Genomic DNA, 18,801 nt, shown 5'->3' with positions numbered 1-18,801 from the left:
CAAGGAGATCCCAAACCCCAAAGGAGCTAGTGTCCAGGGGTCCCTGAGGCTATTCAGAGCACATCCTAACCCTGGTCCAGAATGAGAGGCTAGAACTGCCTCACAGACCTCAGGCAAGCCACACCCTCTCTCTGTCCATACACTGCCATACAGTGCCATACAATGGGACTCAGAAGTTGACTGAGCACCCCAAATAACTCAAGGAGTCAGAGGTTCTTACATAGAAAACTGGTTCCATTCCCCATCAGGAGGTCTGTAGGAGAAGGAAATCCTTTTACTCTTGGTGAAACTCCACATATGATACTCCTTACCAATGGGATATGAACTCTAGCAATGTTTATAAAGTGAGAGAATGTTTCTATATTCCCTCCATCCATGATCTGCCCTTCTGGGATAACCAGTGACGTCTCCCATGCAAAATACAGATCTTACTCTAAAATGTCATGTGCCTAGCACTTTGGGCATCTTCAAAGTTATAGAGTACTACTTAGAAGAGGAAGTGCCAAAGGAAACTTGAAAAAAGGAAGGGTCAAGTTTAGATGAACATCACTTTTATCATTATCAAGAGAACACTTGTCCATTATGTGCTATGTGCCAGACACTATGCATTCATTATCTCATTTGATCCCCATAAAGACCACATTCTACAGACGTGGAAGCTGAGGTTTGGAGAAGTCATTTGGCATCACACAGAAAACAGGAGATTGAGACAGTATTCCAACCCAGCCTGAGCAGAGCACCAAGCCTGCGCTACCTGATTCCACTCAGACAAAGTTTCTTGCAGGAACCTCAGAAAGAAACTCACTTGGTCTCTCTGCCTTTTCAGGTAGAGAAAGCAAAACCCAGAAAGGAAAAAAAAAAGGATTTGCCTCAGCCTTGCTGTGCCTCAGAGACAAAGCCCAGGCTGAGGTTCTTTTGTGTTTTATCCATGTGTCCTCTACTTCCAGCAGCAGAGAAAAGCAAAGAGGCGGAGAAGCCAAGGGAGAAGGAGGGATGGGATCTGGGAAGGTAGAAAAACAGATGACAGACACAAGAAGAGTGGCTGCCTTCTCATCACACCAGCCTCATTCAGTGGCCATGTTCCCCTCTCCCAGATCATTTCCAGACCTACAGTCAGCCTTTCCCACCCACTGCTTCCTTAGCCTGGCTCTCCTGGAAAAGCCTAACGTACCACAGCCCCTAGACTGTTATGCAACTTTAAAAAAGCCCACTATTGGGATTTGGGGAGAAGAAGCTTGGAGACTCGAGGAAGGCAGCTTGTCAACCAGCTCTGATGTTTCTGAGCACGGATGACTAAGAGGAGGAGAGCATGCTGCTGAGAACATGACACCCCTGCCCAAACTCTTCCCAGTCTCTCCAAAATTGGGGGCCAGACTCCTCCCAACCACAGCCTCCCCAGGCCTGCCTGGCCCAGCTCTCCCACTTTCTCCTCTGTCCTGCAGCCCTCAGTCTCCACCCCTGCCACATGGGTTCTCAGTTCCCCAGGCACATGGACCACACCGGTTCATCCTTCAGGCCTTTGCAGGAGTTGGGTCTTCAAGGTTGCGTGTGCTCAATCTCTTCATCTTCCCCCAAACCCAGTCCTTCACATTCACTGTATACATCCAAGCCCATTTCAATGTCACCTCCTCAGGGAAGCCTTCCCTAACTCCACAAGACCTCCTGCCACACTTTTGCAACCCGCTGGCCTCGACTTTTCTTTGCAGTACTTTGCAGTTTGTCTTTACTTGTGTGATTATTTCATTAATGCCTGTCTCGTTCGTGAGGATAAAGACCAAGTTTACGCATTACGCTCTTCACTTCTCAGGGCATGATGTAGTACTTGGCATATAGTAAGTACTCAAAACTAGTGAATGAATGAATGCATGACTAGTGTTTCAAGAGTCCTAGATCTCTTGTAAGGAGAACAGTGACATCTAGTGACTGCTTTCATACCCTTGGGCTTCTCTGATAACACCCCACCAACTGGCCTCGAAAACATCTTGCTGGATGTTTTCTGAATTATTGAACTGAATTATTTCGCTGATGTCAAGGGAAACTGGCATAGAATCCAGACATGGGGGAATCTGACTCCTAAGCAAGGAGGAAAGGAGCCACCAAGGCTCTTGCTACCACATGTGCCAAGAACACATCCCAAAAGTCCTGTGACTTCACTAAAATGGTGCCACATTACAGATGAGGAGAGTCTCGCCCAGAAAGGCAGTCTCTGGGCCAAGTTTACAGAGCAGTAAATGGGGATTTTCACAGCCTCACCCACCAAGTCCTGGAGAGCAGCTAACCACGAGGCTTCACTCATCCACACTGACACAACTCTGGTCAGGCCATCTTCAGTATTCAGTGGAAGCTTCTACAGCCTCCTGAGAGGTCTCCCTCTTTGCACCCTTGCGTTTTCACACTCATCTCTCACCCTGAATCCGGAGGGGTGTAGATACATACATATTTGGCTTTTTTGTTATAGTTACTGTGGGGACCTTTCATGCACAGAATTAGATTACCCACGATGCTTAGTTCATGATTCAAGCTCATTATTGCACCATGCATGGTTAGGCTTTATGTATTCATCCAGTTAGTATTCGTTAATTAGCTAGTTTTAATACTTTAATAAATGCCCACAAATCCACCACCCAAAACATGAGCTAGGAACTTGATATCTCCATGTAATGAGGGCTCCCTCATGTCATTGCCCTACCTCCCTGACTCAAGACTACCATCATCCTGAGTTCTACCTTCACCATTTCCTTGGTTCCATTTTAAAATAGTTTATAGCACCTGTATTCATTCCAAAAATGTAGTGTCTTTGGCATGTGTGTATCTGTTTTAACTTAAAGTGTGGGGGGGTGCCAGGGTGGCTCATTCAGTTGAGCATCCAAGTTCAGCTCAGGTCATGATCTCACAGTTCGTGGGTTTGAGCCCCACATTGGGCTCTGTGCTGATGGCTCAGACCTTGGAGCCTGCTTTGGATTCTGTGTCTCCCCTCTTTCTCTGCCCTTCACACACACTCTCTCTCACCTTTGGGACTTCTGTTCTTCATTGAATATTATGTTTCCTCATCTCATATCACATATCACTATAGTCCATTTTTGTTATCTGCTGTAGAACATTGCACTATATGCACATTCCATTACACACTTATTTAACTGCTCTCCCACTGAGGGGTCTTCTGGGTCATTTCCAGAGAGCCCCTTCTGCTGCACAAATCTAACCTATCTAATCCTTCCTGCATATTCTAAGTATCTCACTGCTTTCCAGACAGGTCCAAATTCTATGAGCTAGTTTGCTATAACCTATATGATCAGGCTCCTTCTGACCTCTCTGGCCTCATCTCTGCTTTCCCTCTATCTCTTGATCTTAGTCATGGGGGATGTCTTCCAGTCTTCATATGGACCATGTTCTTTTCTGCTTCTGGTCTACTGGCCACTCTCCCTACCTCCTTACTCTTATCCCCTCTCTGTCCTCTATGAAGCCCTACCTGACTGCTTACCACCCCCTAGCACTTAGCCCAGTAGAATGCTACGATGGGAGTGAATAATCCATAGCATCCTATTGGTGCTGGTCAGACATCTACTGGAGTATCTTCTCTGGAGGTACAGGACTATCTATCTGGGAGTTTCTGCAGAGGGAAACATGGGGACCAACTAGAGATGATTTAACCACTTTCTTCTTCCTAAGTGAAGGACTGGCATCGCTATTCTTGGTTTTTATGAATTGGGGTTCCTGAAAGACTGCATTTAGAGAAAATGTTCGTGAATACAATTTTGCAAACCAGTGAAGTGAATCATTTATATGGTCTCTTCAAGCCCAGGCATGCTGTAATGAAAAATGAGAGATGTGGAAAAAGGAAAAAGAGGAGATATAACTTCGCAATTAAGTACATAGGCTCTGAAGTAGATCAACTTTGAGCAAATAACTAAACATTTTTGAGGTTTCCTTACTTGTAAAGCGGGCATGACATTAGGATAAACCATATGGAGTTACCATTTTTATAAATTAAAAAATGATCCACTGTTGGCAATTTCACATGAATCACACCAATATTTATATCTATTTCATAGATCTGGAGGGAAGAGTAAATGAGAAAATCCAAGCATAGTACTGAGACAGAGACTGTCAGGTTTTTAACGAACCCATGTATCTTCTTCTCCTAGGCAAACAGATAGAATATATTTCTCTGTTTTTGTTTGCAGACAGGTGTATCCAATGGCCAAGTTCTAGCCAATAGAATGGAACTGAAATTATATTTGTTACTTTCAAGCTTGGCCCATTTAAATTTCTCACATATGATCCTCCATGTTCTTTTTTCTTCCACAGTGACCGTGGAAACATCAGGTTGATGGAACACAAAATAGAACAAGGTGGGTATCGGAACCATTTCTCAGAGTAAAGCCACACATCATCAGAAACGTTTACCTGGGACTCTGCACAAACAAGAGATAACTTCTATTGTCATAGGCCATTGAGATTTGAGGATTTGTTGGTCATAGCAGCTGTACATGTACTTAAGACATGGTAGGTAATCAATAAATGCCAGTCATCAGCATGATGATGATAACAAGACAATCCCAAGTGGACAAAGGGCCTACAAATGCAGGAGGTGGGAAGATTGATACTTAAATGTGACGCAGTGACTGTGTCAGGGGAACTCACCTCCTTGGTACCATTGTCTTGGATGAGGGTGTACAGTGGTACCACACGGTTGATTTCCAGCAGTACTGGTGTGGGGCTCAGCTGCTCCTTGCCCGGCCGGCGGCACAGGTGGCAGGTAGAGGGACAGCGGCCTTTCTCTTCACATCGGATCTCCACACCTGAGATGAGCTGGTCGTCCGACAGCATTTGTGCCGTCAGCAGACCTGAGAGGTAGGTGATGAAGGGCATGGACTTGAATTCCTTCTTGCTGCCCAGCTCTGTGGTCTCTGGAGAGGGAAAGAGAAATTCAGTATTGTTTGAAAGGTCAGACTCTTGTACCCACAGAGTCCAATGTGCTAAGGAGGCAGTATCCACTGGAAAGGAAAAAAGATCTTAGAGTGGTTTACTCATGATGCCTTGGAAAGCACATTGGCTTGAGGACTCAAGGTGTCAGAATGGCAACTTGTTTTACAATTCATATTGAATAGCTCCTTACTTTCTCTGGGCTTTGGTTTTTCTGTATTTAAAGTTAGTTGGTTAGATAAGAGAATTCTCCAAGGATCCTGTGAGATGTAAATATCCAAAGATATCTTTCCCAACAGGAAATTCCTGTCTACTGTCAGTTTACATAAATTCTACATTTCTTTTGAGAACTTGTTCCAGTCCTACATTTTCCATGAAGTTTCACGTAATGGGAGAAACATAAACTGGAGTCAAATCATTTTCCATTTAAACCCCAATTCTGCTTGAAAATAGCAAGATATCTTAATACCCAAAAGCCTTTGGAGATTAATTCTGTAAAATTGGTTATAATGTTTTTTTTTTTTTTTTTTTTTAATTTTTTTAAAATGTTTTATTTATTTCTAGGAGAGAGAGAGACAGTGTGAGCAGGGGAGGGTCAGAGAGAGAGGGAGTCACAGACTGAAACAGGCTCCAGACTCTGAGCTGGCAGTCAGCACAGAGCCCGACGCCGGGCCCGAACCCACGAACCGCGAGATCATGACCTAAGCAAAAGTCGGACGCTTAACCGACTAAGCCACCCAGGCGCCATATTGGTTATAATGTTAACTGAAACGGTGATAAACGGCAAATGAGACAGAGGAGGTGGACCTACCTGGAAATGAAATGGTTTCCCCTTTCTTTCTGTGCTCATCTGTTCCCTTGTTTAAATTTCTTTTCCTATCTTCTTCACATGCACGCTGACATCTAATTGCATATGCTCTGTTCTGTGCTGTCTCTCTTGATCTGTACAGTTAGCATTTCTTACCTCTGTTCCTTTTCTCACCTTACTTGCTGCCTCTCCAAATGTTTACCACCCATCAATGCTCCATTCCAATATCACCCTCTTCAGGAAATCTTTTCTCCTTGCTCTAGTCCTTCTTCTCTGAACAAGCATTTCTGTTGATAATCTCTTTTCTTGTTAAGTTCATTTTCTCATCTCATTCTCTGCTGACCTCGCCAACCATATTACCAGGTCTTAGAGATGGGACCACGTCTCCTACTCTGGCCTTCCTCACCCTGTCTGCTTCAGTGTCCAGCATGGTGATACGGATGTTTTGGAGACTTCATCAAAGAGGAAAATTACAGAATTCTGAATGGCTAGAATGACATTCATGATCTAGTCAGGAGGTTCCAAAGTCCTTCTGAGGAATTCTATGGATCCCAAGAAGCATCTCAACAGATGCTTGCAAAGGACAAGAAGGAAACTGGGCAGTTGGAACTTTAAATCTACCTCTCGGCTTCCAATAGAGCTGTGCCACGTGTATCTCTTCTCTAGACTGGCCTTCTACATGAGACTTCATAAGAAAAGAGTAATCTATGGCTATGTCAAAAAGCTTGAAAAAGTAAAGTAATTAGTATAACCCAGGGAGTTCCATTTACATCACAGACTATGTGAATGGTATTCTCAAAATTGTGCGATGCATAATCTGAGTGGCAAAACAGGGTGGCCCTGTAATAAAGGACAAGGCTTGGTCTAGAAGGCAGCTTCTTCTAAGCCTAGTAGAGTGAAGGCATGTTCCTGCTTCAGTGGAAACAGGGGCCCTGGGCACCAAGGCCTGAGAGAGAAAAAGTAGGGTTGTCTCCTGCTTTTGCTCTTGGCTTGCAGTGACTTGCAGCAGTGATCTGGAAATGGGCTTGTGAACGAGAAATACAAATAAATGCAGCCTTCATTCATTATTCTCTGGGCCCTCGGGCCTGGGATCTGGGCTCCACCTTTTCTGTCTGGCTGTCAGCAAATGCTTATGAGCATCAGATCAAAGGCTCTGAGGGAGGAAGACAAGGCAAATTCCAGCTAACCAATCCTTCAGAGGGATTAAAGAAGGGTAGTTACTAAGATAAACAAAACAAAGCTGTGAAGAAGGCATCTCAGCAGCTGGGCAGACAGAGACAGTCTTACATACAGACAAGTCAAAAGAAGATGATGATAATGACTTCTGGAAGTGTGGGCCAGAAGGAACAGCTTTGGAAAAAGGTGACTTCAGACTTGGGAGAGAATAACCATTGAGGGGAGAAGGTTGGAGGGCAGTCAGAGCTGTGAGGACACTAGAGGGACAGTTAGCCCATGCACTCTGATCCAGAGGTCAGTAAACTATGGTCCATGGATCAAATCCAGCCCTTGGCCTTTTTTTTTGAAATAAAGTTTTATTGGAACACGTGCATGCTCATTCATTTATACCTTGTGTATGGCTAAAATGGTACAATTGAGTAGTTGCAACCGAGATACTATGGCCCACAAATCCTGAAATATTTACTATCTGATCCTTTACAGAATAAGTTTGGGAACCTCTGCTCCAGTTCTAGGTTACAGCTGGGGAAACTGAGTTTCAGAAAGAGAATCTACCTTTGGTCACACAAGAATGTGACAGTATAATGGTAACATTGGCATCAATTAGGCCATCAATACACTTAAATTGTGAATCTCCCATGAGAAAAAAAAAAATAGTGAGGCACCTTTTCTCCATAAAACATCTTTCAAAAACTATGGAAAAAACATACATTTGAAAATGGTAATCTGGTACAACCCTCCCATTTTAAACAAGGAGAAACTGTATCCTAAAGGAAGAGCACTAACTGTGAGTTAGTGCTCTTTTTGGCACAATTCCAGTCTCTTCTGTTAACCAATTCATCACTTAAACTACTACTTTTATCTTGCATTTTAAACCATAGATGGCTTACTCCTCACAGCACCTTGCCATATGGCATATAATTTAACTGGGAAGGAAATATTGTGTTGGAACTAAAAATTCCCTTGATCAAACAAACATTCATAGCCACTGGGTTACAGATATAACTATCCATTTAACAACAAAATAAGCTATCGATCTTTTCCAATAAATCTCTCCCATCTTCTTTTTTTTTCAATCTATCAATCCTACAGGTGGGGTTAAAAGCTCATGGTCTAGACTAACAGCTGCCTGCAGTAGCAATATAGAATTCAATGTTGAACTTAGAAGCTGGTTTTGCAAAAGGAGGGTAGTTGAGTATCACCTTGTCCAAACCCATTGCTCAACAAATGAAGAACCTGAGACCTAAACAGAGAAAGAGATTTACCTTTATATTCCATGCGCATTTGTTAACAATGATCCTTTTTATAAAGATTGTATCATGCCTAAGTTATGATCTGGATGAAAGTTACAGCAGGGAAGCCTTTAACCATTCAATTAATTATTCCTCTGTAGACATGACAATTGTGAAATCTAATTATTTCTGATCCAACCTCACTCTGTGTCTAAAGTCATCTTCAGTTCAAGTGCTAGTTCTTCAGGAAGGCCTCCCCTGAACTCCATCACCATGCCACCAGTCTATATAGGGTTTCCTATTACAGATTCTTGTAGCATCCTGTCCTATCCATCACCTCTTAAAGCATCCAGACTATAAACTCCATGAAGACTAAGATCATATTAGTTTTGCTGATTCCCATATCCACATTTCAAAGAACATGGAACGCTTTAGGCTTTCAGTAAAATTTTCAATAAACATTTGCTGAATATGCATTTATAGACCCTGATCACCATGCTATCTTATCAAAGCATCGATAAGTTGAAGAACCAAGATTTGTGCCTTTCACGACCGACAGTTAACGGATGGCTTGTAATCAAGTGACAACCTCTTCCCAAAGCAAAATTAGCTTTCTCAGTTGGAAGGTTTACGGATGAATAGCTGATCAATTTGCCAGTTGCTAAGACCTCCTCTGGGTTTTCACATAGGCCCTTGCCATTGAGGGGATGGGAGAGTGCAGTTAAAACAGCCTGTCTCTAACAGGCAAGGATCAAGAGCATTTTTGAAGAGACTTATCCTCTGTTCACATTTCCCACCCCTCTGAACAATGCTTCCAAAATAGGATCATGTCTGGTTTCAAGCCCAATTCAGTTCCAATGACACTACAACCCATTCATTTGAGAACCTGCCAACTGAACTCTCTTTTTTCTCCTCCCAAATTCCTGCTGGGTAGGATTTTGTTGCCACCAAAAAAAAAAAAAAAAAAAAAAAAAAAAAAAAAAAAAAAAAAAAAAAAAAAAAAAAAAAAAAAAAAAAAAAAAACAGCAGCCTCAGTTGAAGTGACAAGTCCTTGTTGAGAGGGCAGCCAGGGCTTTTCGGCAGGAGGCGATGGCACTGCTTGCCCTCATCCAGCAAACAAAACAAAGGCAGCAGACGAAGGGCTCCTGGGAGAGCCAAAGCCCTGCGAATGTTTGTTCAATATTCAGCCACAGTGCAGGGCGCTGCCTCCCAAGTCAGACAGGCTTGCTTTGGCAATAGGCATGTACTTGAAGCATTTAAAGGCTCCACAGGGACCAGAGGGGCTCAAATTAGAAACGTTAAGGGTGGGAGAAAGAGGGTGAGACTTTTATATCATAAAGAATGGCCTTTATTACAGTGATGGCCTCCCAGGAATTGCTGAAATGGGATCATTTCTTAGGCGGAGTTACAGTCTCCTGTTGGAGGAAAGCAATTGCTCTGAGGCCTGACTCAGGGACCCACACAAATATCCTTAACAAAGGGAAAGGAGCCAGCTAAAAGGCCAACGGCAAGGCCTGCGCTGGTGCATTGTGCAATTCAAACTCCCCAGGCTAACAGTCAAGGTCACGCATCATCAGTGTGCCCTTCATAAGTTACAGCACCGACCTGACTGAATGAGTTCTTGGGAGGATCAAATATGGTGCCTGGCAGAGGATAAGCACGCGGTCCGAATTAGTTGTTGCTGCTGCTGCTGCTGCTGCTATGGTTGTTTTAATTCTTACTGCTGCTGTTGTTCACAGCATGTTACAACTGCAATTTCTATTGAGACACCAAGATAGAATAGAAATGAAATCCCCAAGCCAAGCCCCGATATGCAGAATTTACAAAGGATACAGATCCTACTTTCCTGCTCCCAAAACTTCCGCAAGAACAAGGAAGTAAAACAAGGTCAGAGAATAGATGGGAAGGATTTAGGAGAGATTTGCTTTAGAGCGGCTATTACCTAATGTTTAGAGTTTCTGGCTCCCAAGTGAGAGACATGTAGAGCGTGCTACCTTCTAATCCCATTTTGTAAGAAGGAGCCTCGAGAGTGACTCTTGGAGAACTTGGTATGTGTCCCCTATAACTGGGAAGATAGTGGACTGGGGTCTTCCTCCACCTGCAAAAACTCTAGTGGCCTGTGGCAGCAGAACGGGGTGGGGGGGACTACATAGGGATGAAACCCAAATCCCAGAGGCTGCCAGTGTGAAAAATGCTCACATCTTTCCCCTGTACCAGGTGTGAGTTACATACGAGAGAGACCTAGAACAGTTGGCTCTAAGTCCCACCCAAGAGGAATTCTAACAGAAATTAAGAGATTCATCCCAGTGAGAATCCCTATGAGGTAGGCCACTAGAGAAACACAGGTGGAGGGGGTGGGTAGCAGCCAGCCTAAGAGAAAATGCATCATCCCAGGTTTTGGGGAAAGCCCCCCAAAAAGCCCCTGAAAGAAAGGGCAAGCTTTAAAAACTGTCAAGAGAACACAGAGCCAGATACAAGGGTACCAGGGGATGGATGACCTTCCTAATCCTTACCACTTCTTCCTCCCTCTGCTTGGACCAAGGAGGGAGAGGAAAAAGAAGTGTGAGGTTGAAAACCAAAATGAAGGCCAATCTTGCCCCACCTCTTAATGCCCCCACTACTGGGAAGGGCAAGATGGCTTGATCTCTCAGATTTAGAGATCGGATTAAAATACATGGACTAGAGATTCTAATTTCTGACAGGAAACTGGGTTAGCAACTCAAAATGTCTATATCACTGTCTAGCCCATAAAAGTGAAAACTGATTAGATGTGCCCTGCTATAATCTTCATCCAGGAGCAGAAGATGATTATCCCACTGAATACATTAAAATGATCATGAGAACCAAGTCACATGTATGCTTTTGAACATACATATATTCATAAACTGTATTGTGAATATTCTCAATTTGTATTACCAACTGAACTGTTTACATCATCGTCATTATATTTATCACATTTTAAATTTTAGGTAATATGCGAGTTCAGTTAATAATTGTCTCCCCAATTAAACTATGAGCTCCATATAAGTGAGGGCCATGGCCTGCGTTAGTGACCGTACGCATTCCAGCACAGAGTTCACTGTCTGATGTAGTGTAGACGGTTTACAGGTAAGTATCTGAATAAATGAAGGTGATCTGATCTTCCTTCTCCTTAATCCCTTCCATTCTTAAAATACTTGTAAGACTTAAGCTCACTATCTCAATTTACCACCATAGCTCCAAAGGCAGACAGTCTTAACCTTACTTTATAGAGGTAAAAATAATATCTCAGAGAGATAAAGTAATTGGTCCAAAGTCAATTAAAGCTAGCAATTAGCTTAGCTTTTTTTCTTTATTTTTATTATTATTTTTTAAAGCAGGGGCACCTGGGTGGCTCAGGTGGTTAAGCATCTGACTTCGCCTCAGGTCATGATCTCCTAGTTGGAGAGTTTGAGCCCCACATTGGGCTCTGTGCTGACAGCTCAGAGCCTGGACGCTGCTTCAGATTCCGTGTCTCCCTCTCTCTCTGCCCCTCCCCTACTCATGCTCTGTCTGCCTGTCTGTCTCTCTCAAAAATAAAAATTAAAAAAACATTAAAAAATAAAGTTTATTCATTTATCTCAACAGAGAGAGGGGCAGAGAAAGAGAGAATCCCAATAGGCTCTTCACGGTCAGTGCAGAGCCCAATGTGGGGCTCCAACCCACAAACCGTGAGACCATGACCTGAGCCAAAAATCAAGACCTGAGCCACTGAACCAACTGAGCCACCCAGCGCCCCAGCCTAGCTTTCTGTACTGGTTCCCCTACCCCTACCATTGTCTATGTTTCCTCTCCCCAAATCCTGTAGCACTAACTCTTACTCTTGCACAATGAATCTCTGTTGCAAACACTTGGGACTTCTCTGTTGTTGTCACGTCCAGACTACACCTCCAGATTACCCCACCGAAATCTTTCCATAAACTAAAGCATCTCATGGATAAAAGGTACTTGAAAGGTCACCTGGTCAGAAATCCCACCTAATGTTCCATTCACCACCAAATCATCCTCTACTTTTTAGAAACTTTTAATGATATAAAGCTCATCATCTTTTTAGGCTTCCAGTTCCATTGTGGAACAGCTCCATTAAATCTAGATGGCTTCCCACCCAGGAATGGCACTTCTCATCCTAAGCATCAGACCCAGACCCAGAATTTTGTACTTTATGTAATTGGACGCCCTATCTGAGGTACTCAAGCCTGTCCCCTACTTGGGGGTCATGCTAAGAATAACCAACTAACTAGGTGGATGAACCCCAACCCCAGGAACCGTGGGGGCATTCCTGAGTGGGTTCTGATAAAGTATATGCTTCTCAGTGAGTGTGCATATGCAAATGTGTATATGCGCACACGTGTGCATATTTAAGGAATGGAAGGGAAGGCAGGTCTACAAACTGACAAATCCTAGGAAAACTGATCTCTTGATCTAACCTAATTCACAGCTTCTTCCCAAAAGATACAAACAATAAGCCCATTTGCAGAGGGGCAGCTGTAACACAGTGACTTGCTTGGGTTTAAACTCTACCTCTTCCATTTCCTGGTAGGTGGCCCTGGACAAATCACTTAACCTCTCCGAGGCTCCATTTACTCATCTGTAATATGTTGATAATGTTAGTACCTAAATCTTGAAATATTTGGAGGATCAATGAGAAATAGAACCCAATCAGGAATTTATAAATTTTAGGGTGTTCAGAGCACTGTCAGAGAGCCCTTGGCCTTCACTTCAGCATCATGCAGCTCCTGTGCAAGTCTGGATCTGTAAATTTTTCCTGTAATCTGCAGTGCTTTAACCACACTGTCAGGAATTTCTCCTTAAACCACCCACTTCCTACCTAGTGGAACACAGGAGACAAAGGTAGAATTGAACACTGAAGTCCAAAGCTACTGAGCCAGATTCCCTGGTTTAGGATCCTTCTGGGCAAGTCACTAACTCTCCAACCTTGGTTTTCTTCATTTGTAAAATGGGAACACTGATTCCTCACTGAACTGCTCTGACCGTCAAGTAAGAGATGCAGCCCTAGCTGATTTACACCTACGATCTCATATGGCCCTTGCTATCATACTATAAATTAGGAATGGTTGCCCTCTTTTACAGATAAGTAGACTGAGGCTCAGAGTGATGTAATATAACCTTACAACAAGATAACTGTTTCAGGTGAAAGCAGTAACATCTCTGAGGAAGCAGTTAAATCTGAGGAAGGTCATGCTCTCTGCATGGCAAGGAGTGCCAGCCCTGGACGCTGACAGTACCCCATACCCCAGTAGTGGCAATTGTCATCTGTTTGTTTGCAAATTAGAATTCTTTCATTGGATTTTTTTTTTTTTTTTAAGTACTAAAATTCCAGTGTGGCTCTGCTGTGTTATTTGTCCTAAAGAAATTAATGGGCAGAGTGAAGGATCCCAGTACAGCTCAGTGGACCCAAAAGTGGTCCCTTCCACGTTCAAGGTGTGCTCAGGCTCCATCTACCCCTCCTGGAAGGGAACAGTCAACATTGAAGCTTATCATTTACTCCTCCCTGTAGTGGGACTAGGTGGACCCTGGCCAGAGATGAGAGGCTGGAAAAAAGGGTCATCTGTGATCTCCTGCTGCCCTCTAGTGCCTGCGTTAGATGACTGCTCTGGGGAAAAATGTGTTCTTCCATGCCCAAGAGTGATTACTGTGTGCAAAGCAACTTGCTAGGAGCTGAGGACAGCAGGTAAGACAGTAAAGGACTTGGCTAAAATACGAGGAAGCCTCGTGTAATGACCAAATGGGTTATAAACAAGTAATTGCTTAGAAGGCCTATTCAGTGCCAGGTTTGCAGCCAGGCGATGGGGGGGAGGGGGGGCAGAAAGCAGAGGGGTGAAATTATGAGCAATGATTTGTTTCAATCCCAGCAGTACCCAAGTACAGAAGTTTTACTGAGTGTATCTGCTAAGGAGAAGAAGCCAGACGAGAAGCAGAGAAGACAGACTGGAGATGAGACAGAGAGAAAAGATAAGCAATGGAGCAGAATCCTATAGGAACCAGGAAGAAATGGAGTCCCAGGGAGCACAGGAAAGGATGTGGTCTGAATGTAAGACAAATCTAAGCTGGAATTTCATCACGGAGTCAGGGCCTCTGGGCACAGCTATGCACACTGTGTATGTACATGACAAGTAATAAGGCAAGGGTCAGCCCCACTAGCCATGCCTGTGACCACCGGATCAAATCCAAGTGGAAGAGCACTATTTCCTGATTTATACAAAAGCTGACAGAGCCTCTGCTCTGTTATGTTTACTTATTATAATTTTTTTTTGCTCTATTATGTTTAAAGTAAAGCTAGTCTCACCGACAGTACAGAGTTGTTAGAATCCAAGATAATGTGTGTTCATGCCACCCAAGAAATTTTAGTTCTTACTGTTACTACTATTATTATAACAACCTAGTTTTATTTTTAAGATATGGTGGGATAAGTCCTTGAAAAGAAGGGAAAGGGTAGAAAGGAAATTCACATTTTCTGAGTTTCCATTCCTTTTTGCCAAGCACAAGAGCTTATGAATCTCACTGGTTCCTCATTAACAGTGCTTTTGGACTAGGGGGTATTACCATTGTTATAACCATATTTTACAAGTGATAAAACAGAAGTTCTGAGAGGTGACAGAACGCAGTCAAAGGCTATTAGGTATTCGGGGCAACTCCAAAGCTGATTTTCTGTCCAGTGGAGCACAGAAGCACCATTAAGAGGAGGCCTGTCTTCTACCTGAGATCCCATTCTCCCTCTCTCTTAAAAACTCTGCTCAAAACTTACCCCCTTAAGGAAGTATTCCAAGATTAGTTCATCCCAAATTCTATTCTCCCCCCACTAGCTTCTTAGGCTAGGGGTCAACGATTAAATGCTCGGAAGGAATCATTCCTGGATAAGGCTTAGGGAATGAAGGTCTCTGGAATGCTAGAAACCTGCTTCAGACAGAGGCTCCCAGATCATGTTGTTTGGAAATGACCTTGAAGCAGTAGAGCAGGCCAACAAGACGTACCGGGTCACCTTGTGGCCAGCAGGAGATTACCAGATTTGGACATCAAGGAGACTGTGACCCTGAAGTGGGGTCAGTTGGACGCTCTGGTGTGTCACACTTCTAACTCTTTCCGTTGAAATCTTAATACTCAGGTTAAAAGTTCATCTTTAAACATGCTGACCAGCATACTTTTGGAGAACAGATTCAAGGTAAGTTACTTCTCTCATTAGCATCCCTCTTCTCTGTAGCTGTGCTGCTAGGGATAGGGAGAGAGACTAATGGGCCCGCCCATCAAAAAATAAAATAAAAATAAAGGGCTAAGACCATTAAAGACTCCTTGTCATACTGCTGAGGAAAGCAGTAAAATTAATATTAATAATAGCTATGGGGCTCCTGGTGGCTCAGTCTGTTGAGTGTCCAACTCTTGATTTCAGCTCAGGTCACGATCCCGGGGTCGTGGGATCAAGCCCCACATTGGGCTCCACACTGAGCATGGAGCCTGGTTAAGATTCTCTCTCTCTCTCTCTTTCTCTGTCTCTCTATCTCTGTCTCTCTCTCTCTGTCTCTCTCTCTCTCTCTCTCTGTCCTTCTGCCTTTCTCCCCTGCTCATGCTCTATCTTCTCTCTCTAAAAAAAAAAAAAAATTAATAGCTATGATTTTACAGGGACATATCACAGCTTAGATGTTCTGTTATTTACTATGCGTACATTGTCTTCCTGTGGTCTGTACAAATCTTAACAATAGTGAGAAGTAGGTTTTGTTATCACTTTTTAAAAGATGAAGCAATGGAAACCTGAGCCGAAGTCAGACGCTCAACAGACTGAGCTACCCAGGTGCCCCGAAAATAATTATTTTAAGTAGCTTCAAAATGCAGCAATTTTGATTTTATGTTTAATGAGAAATATTCCAAAGGGGGTGGGGGGAGATCTGCAAATAAAGCTTAAACTAAGATTTATTGCAGTTATAATATTGGTATTGTTATTTTGAAACTATTATGGATATAATGTGGGCTATAGCAAATAAATAAGCCATTACCTTACCATCACTAGGAACTAATATTATAAGCAGAATAGGCAACCACTTCAGGTACAAAGAAGTTGAGAAAAATTCTGTACACTGAAATTTCCACTGCAAATCATACAAACTTATGATTCATTTTTATCTCTTTAAAAATAAGCATTTCACAGTTGTCTCCACTGAAAAGAGCTAGAAATGATGACAAGCTAATAGCAATGAGTATCCCTACTGCCTAGACTCTTGTTTTGAAGTACCATTGCCCACTAAAAGAAACAAAAGATTCTTGGGAAAATTCCTTATTCCGGCTCTGGAAGAGATATGATACAGGCTGTGCCTGGGACACATTGCTGTGCCAAGAAGCAAGATCTGCCAAAGACTGATGTGGTCATTTCAAAAGGACATAGAAACCCACCTAGAAGGCCTCACACTGACCTAACATTGAATAAACTAAACATCAAAGAGAATGATGACTCCAATTGATTGAAATGGATCAAACAAATAAGTTTCCTGTAATTCATCGTGTACTTCAAACCAAAACCAAAGCCAAATCTAAAACCAAAAAGCAAACAAAACCTATTGATCGCCATTGAGGATGGCTAGGACACTAGGTCCTTATCTGAAAATTGATAAAGGAATCCAGTATTAATCAAGCTTTTTATCAGGGTAACTACCTTTGTCTTTATGGTAATACTGCCAGTAATAAGAGCTGGAAGAATGACAGAATTACAAAATTGCCATTTACAAGCTCTAATAAAACAGGAGATCTATACAGCTCTCATCAATGAATCCTAAAATCATTAGAAGAAAGGCTGATGGGAGAATGTCTAATCAGTGGATCAGATGTATACCACCTAAACTGCTGATCAATCTTAATATCGTTAAATGTAGTAAACCAGACAATTAAATACCTTTGCTATGATGCCAGACAAAGCACATAGCACAGCCTGTATGCTGGCATTCTTTGGGCCCATGCATAAAATTCAAGAGTCTGTGAACTTCTTTAGGGGAAAGAAATACATCTTTATTTTCAGAATCCTGTAAATTCAATTTAGCATTTTCTTAAATTATGAATGAAGGCAACAAACTATAGTAGTATACCACTTCCAATGACTTTGATAATCAAATTCACATATATTTCTATCACATTACAGTCTCTACAAATACAGGTATTTCCAAATACTTACATTCGGTACTACTTAGAAATTATAGGTTATTAGACTCTCCACTACATCTTGTTAGTAATAAAGAAGCACAGAATACATTACTGATTTGGGTTTTTAAAAAACAATATTTTGATAACTACCTGATATCATTTCTTTCTTATATAGTTTCTATAAATTTAATTTTATGAATTAAAAACATGATTCTGATATAAGTGGGTCTGCAGTCTTCATTCAGTCTACACAATGGGTTCATGGGACCAAAAAAAGTAGACATTTTGATCCTTATTTAAACACACTCATAAAAAAATAAAACTCATAACTTATAAAATTTTTGAAGCATTTAAAGAATTTTGAATATGAACTGCTAGATGTGATAATGATGCTGAGAGATGATGTTAAAAAATAATCTTCTGTTAGAGACACCTATTGAGATATTTAAAGGAACAATGATATTCATATGGGATTTGCTTTAAAAGACTCCAGCAACAAAAAACAAATTGGGAGTGGGATAGCTAAAGCAAAATTGGTAAATTATTGACAACTCTCATTGCAGGGTGATGGGCACATAAGGATCCACTATACCATTTCCCCTCCTTGTGTGTGTGTGTGTGTGTGTGTGTGTGTGTGTGTGTACTTTTCTTCATAAAACACAGGAAAAAGAGGGCTGCCAGAGGATTACACAAAATCAGTAAAGGCAATTATTGCTGGGGAGTAAAATGAGGAGGCATTTTTTGCATCTACTGCATGTACTGTTTTGAGGCTTTCTTCTAAATACATTTTCATTTGCATTATATTTAAAATTGAAAAAATAGCAAATATTCCAACTTTTGTAAAACTAAATTAGAATAATGGTTAGAAATGACATGATAAAAATACATAAGGTAGAGATGGGCAGGGGTTGGGGAAAGGAGACTGTGTCTGTGTGCTGCCAGCCAGTCTGACAGACTGCCACTTGATGGTGTGGGTGGTGAAAACCACCATAAAGAAAAAGGTGGATGAAACCCTGGAGCTAAGATAACAGGAAATATGGAATGAGGTTGGGATGTGGGTCTTAGCAGGAATAAGGCCCATGGGAAATTTTTCAGTATCCCTCACTTAGCACTGAGTTGAGTTGAGGTTGATGACCGCACACAGAGAATGTTCTCTGAGCAAGCCTCCTAATGCTACTAACATTTATCAAGTACCTACTCAGTCAGCGATTACTGCTGACCTTTGACTACAGGTATTAGTTCAAACTATTAGAAAGTGGGTCTGTCCAGTGCACTTAAATGTGTATGATATTAAAATAAAGCTTCAAAATTCTGAACCAACTATTTCCATATCAGGTCAAGAAAATGAAAAAAAAAACAAAAAAACCCTCCCTGCACAAGGACATTTACGTAACCTTATTTGTGACGGTTAAATGTTCAGTGATGGGCTTCTCAACTTGACAAAGTCTTACCTGGCCCGTTTGACAACTATGAATGCCAAATATATATATATATATACAT

General features: G+C 42.1%; 1 protein-coding gene across 2 annotated transcripts in view; it reads right to left on the bottom strand.

The window, feature by feature from the left end:
* ASTN2 (astrotactin 2) overlaps nt 1–18,801 on the bottom strand; it is an 898,753-nt gene that overhangs the window by 185,697 nt on the left and 694,255 nt on the right. For both annotated transcript variants that reach the window (XM_039245856.1, XM_039245858.1), the window contains exon 17: nt 4,645–4,910. In XM_039245856.1, the coding sequence (XP_039101787.1) occupies nt 4,645–4,910 (266 nt within the window). The remainder of the gene's footprint in view (nt 1–4,644; nt 4,911–18,801) is intronic.

This window comes from Hyaena hyaena, unplaced genomic scaffold, assembly GCF_003009895.1.
Source record: "Hyaena hyaena isolate Hyena2069 unplaced genomic scaffold, ASM300989v1 scaffold_273, whole genome shotgun sequence".
Taxonomy (NCBI): Eukaryota; Metazoa; Chordata; class Mammalia; order Carnivora; family Hyaenidae; genus Hyaena; species Hyaena hyaena.
The sequence above is the reverse complement of the archived record's forward strand: the minus strand, read 5'-3'. Positions and strand labels throughout refer to the sequence as shown.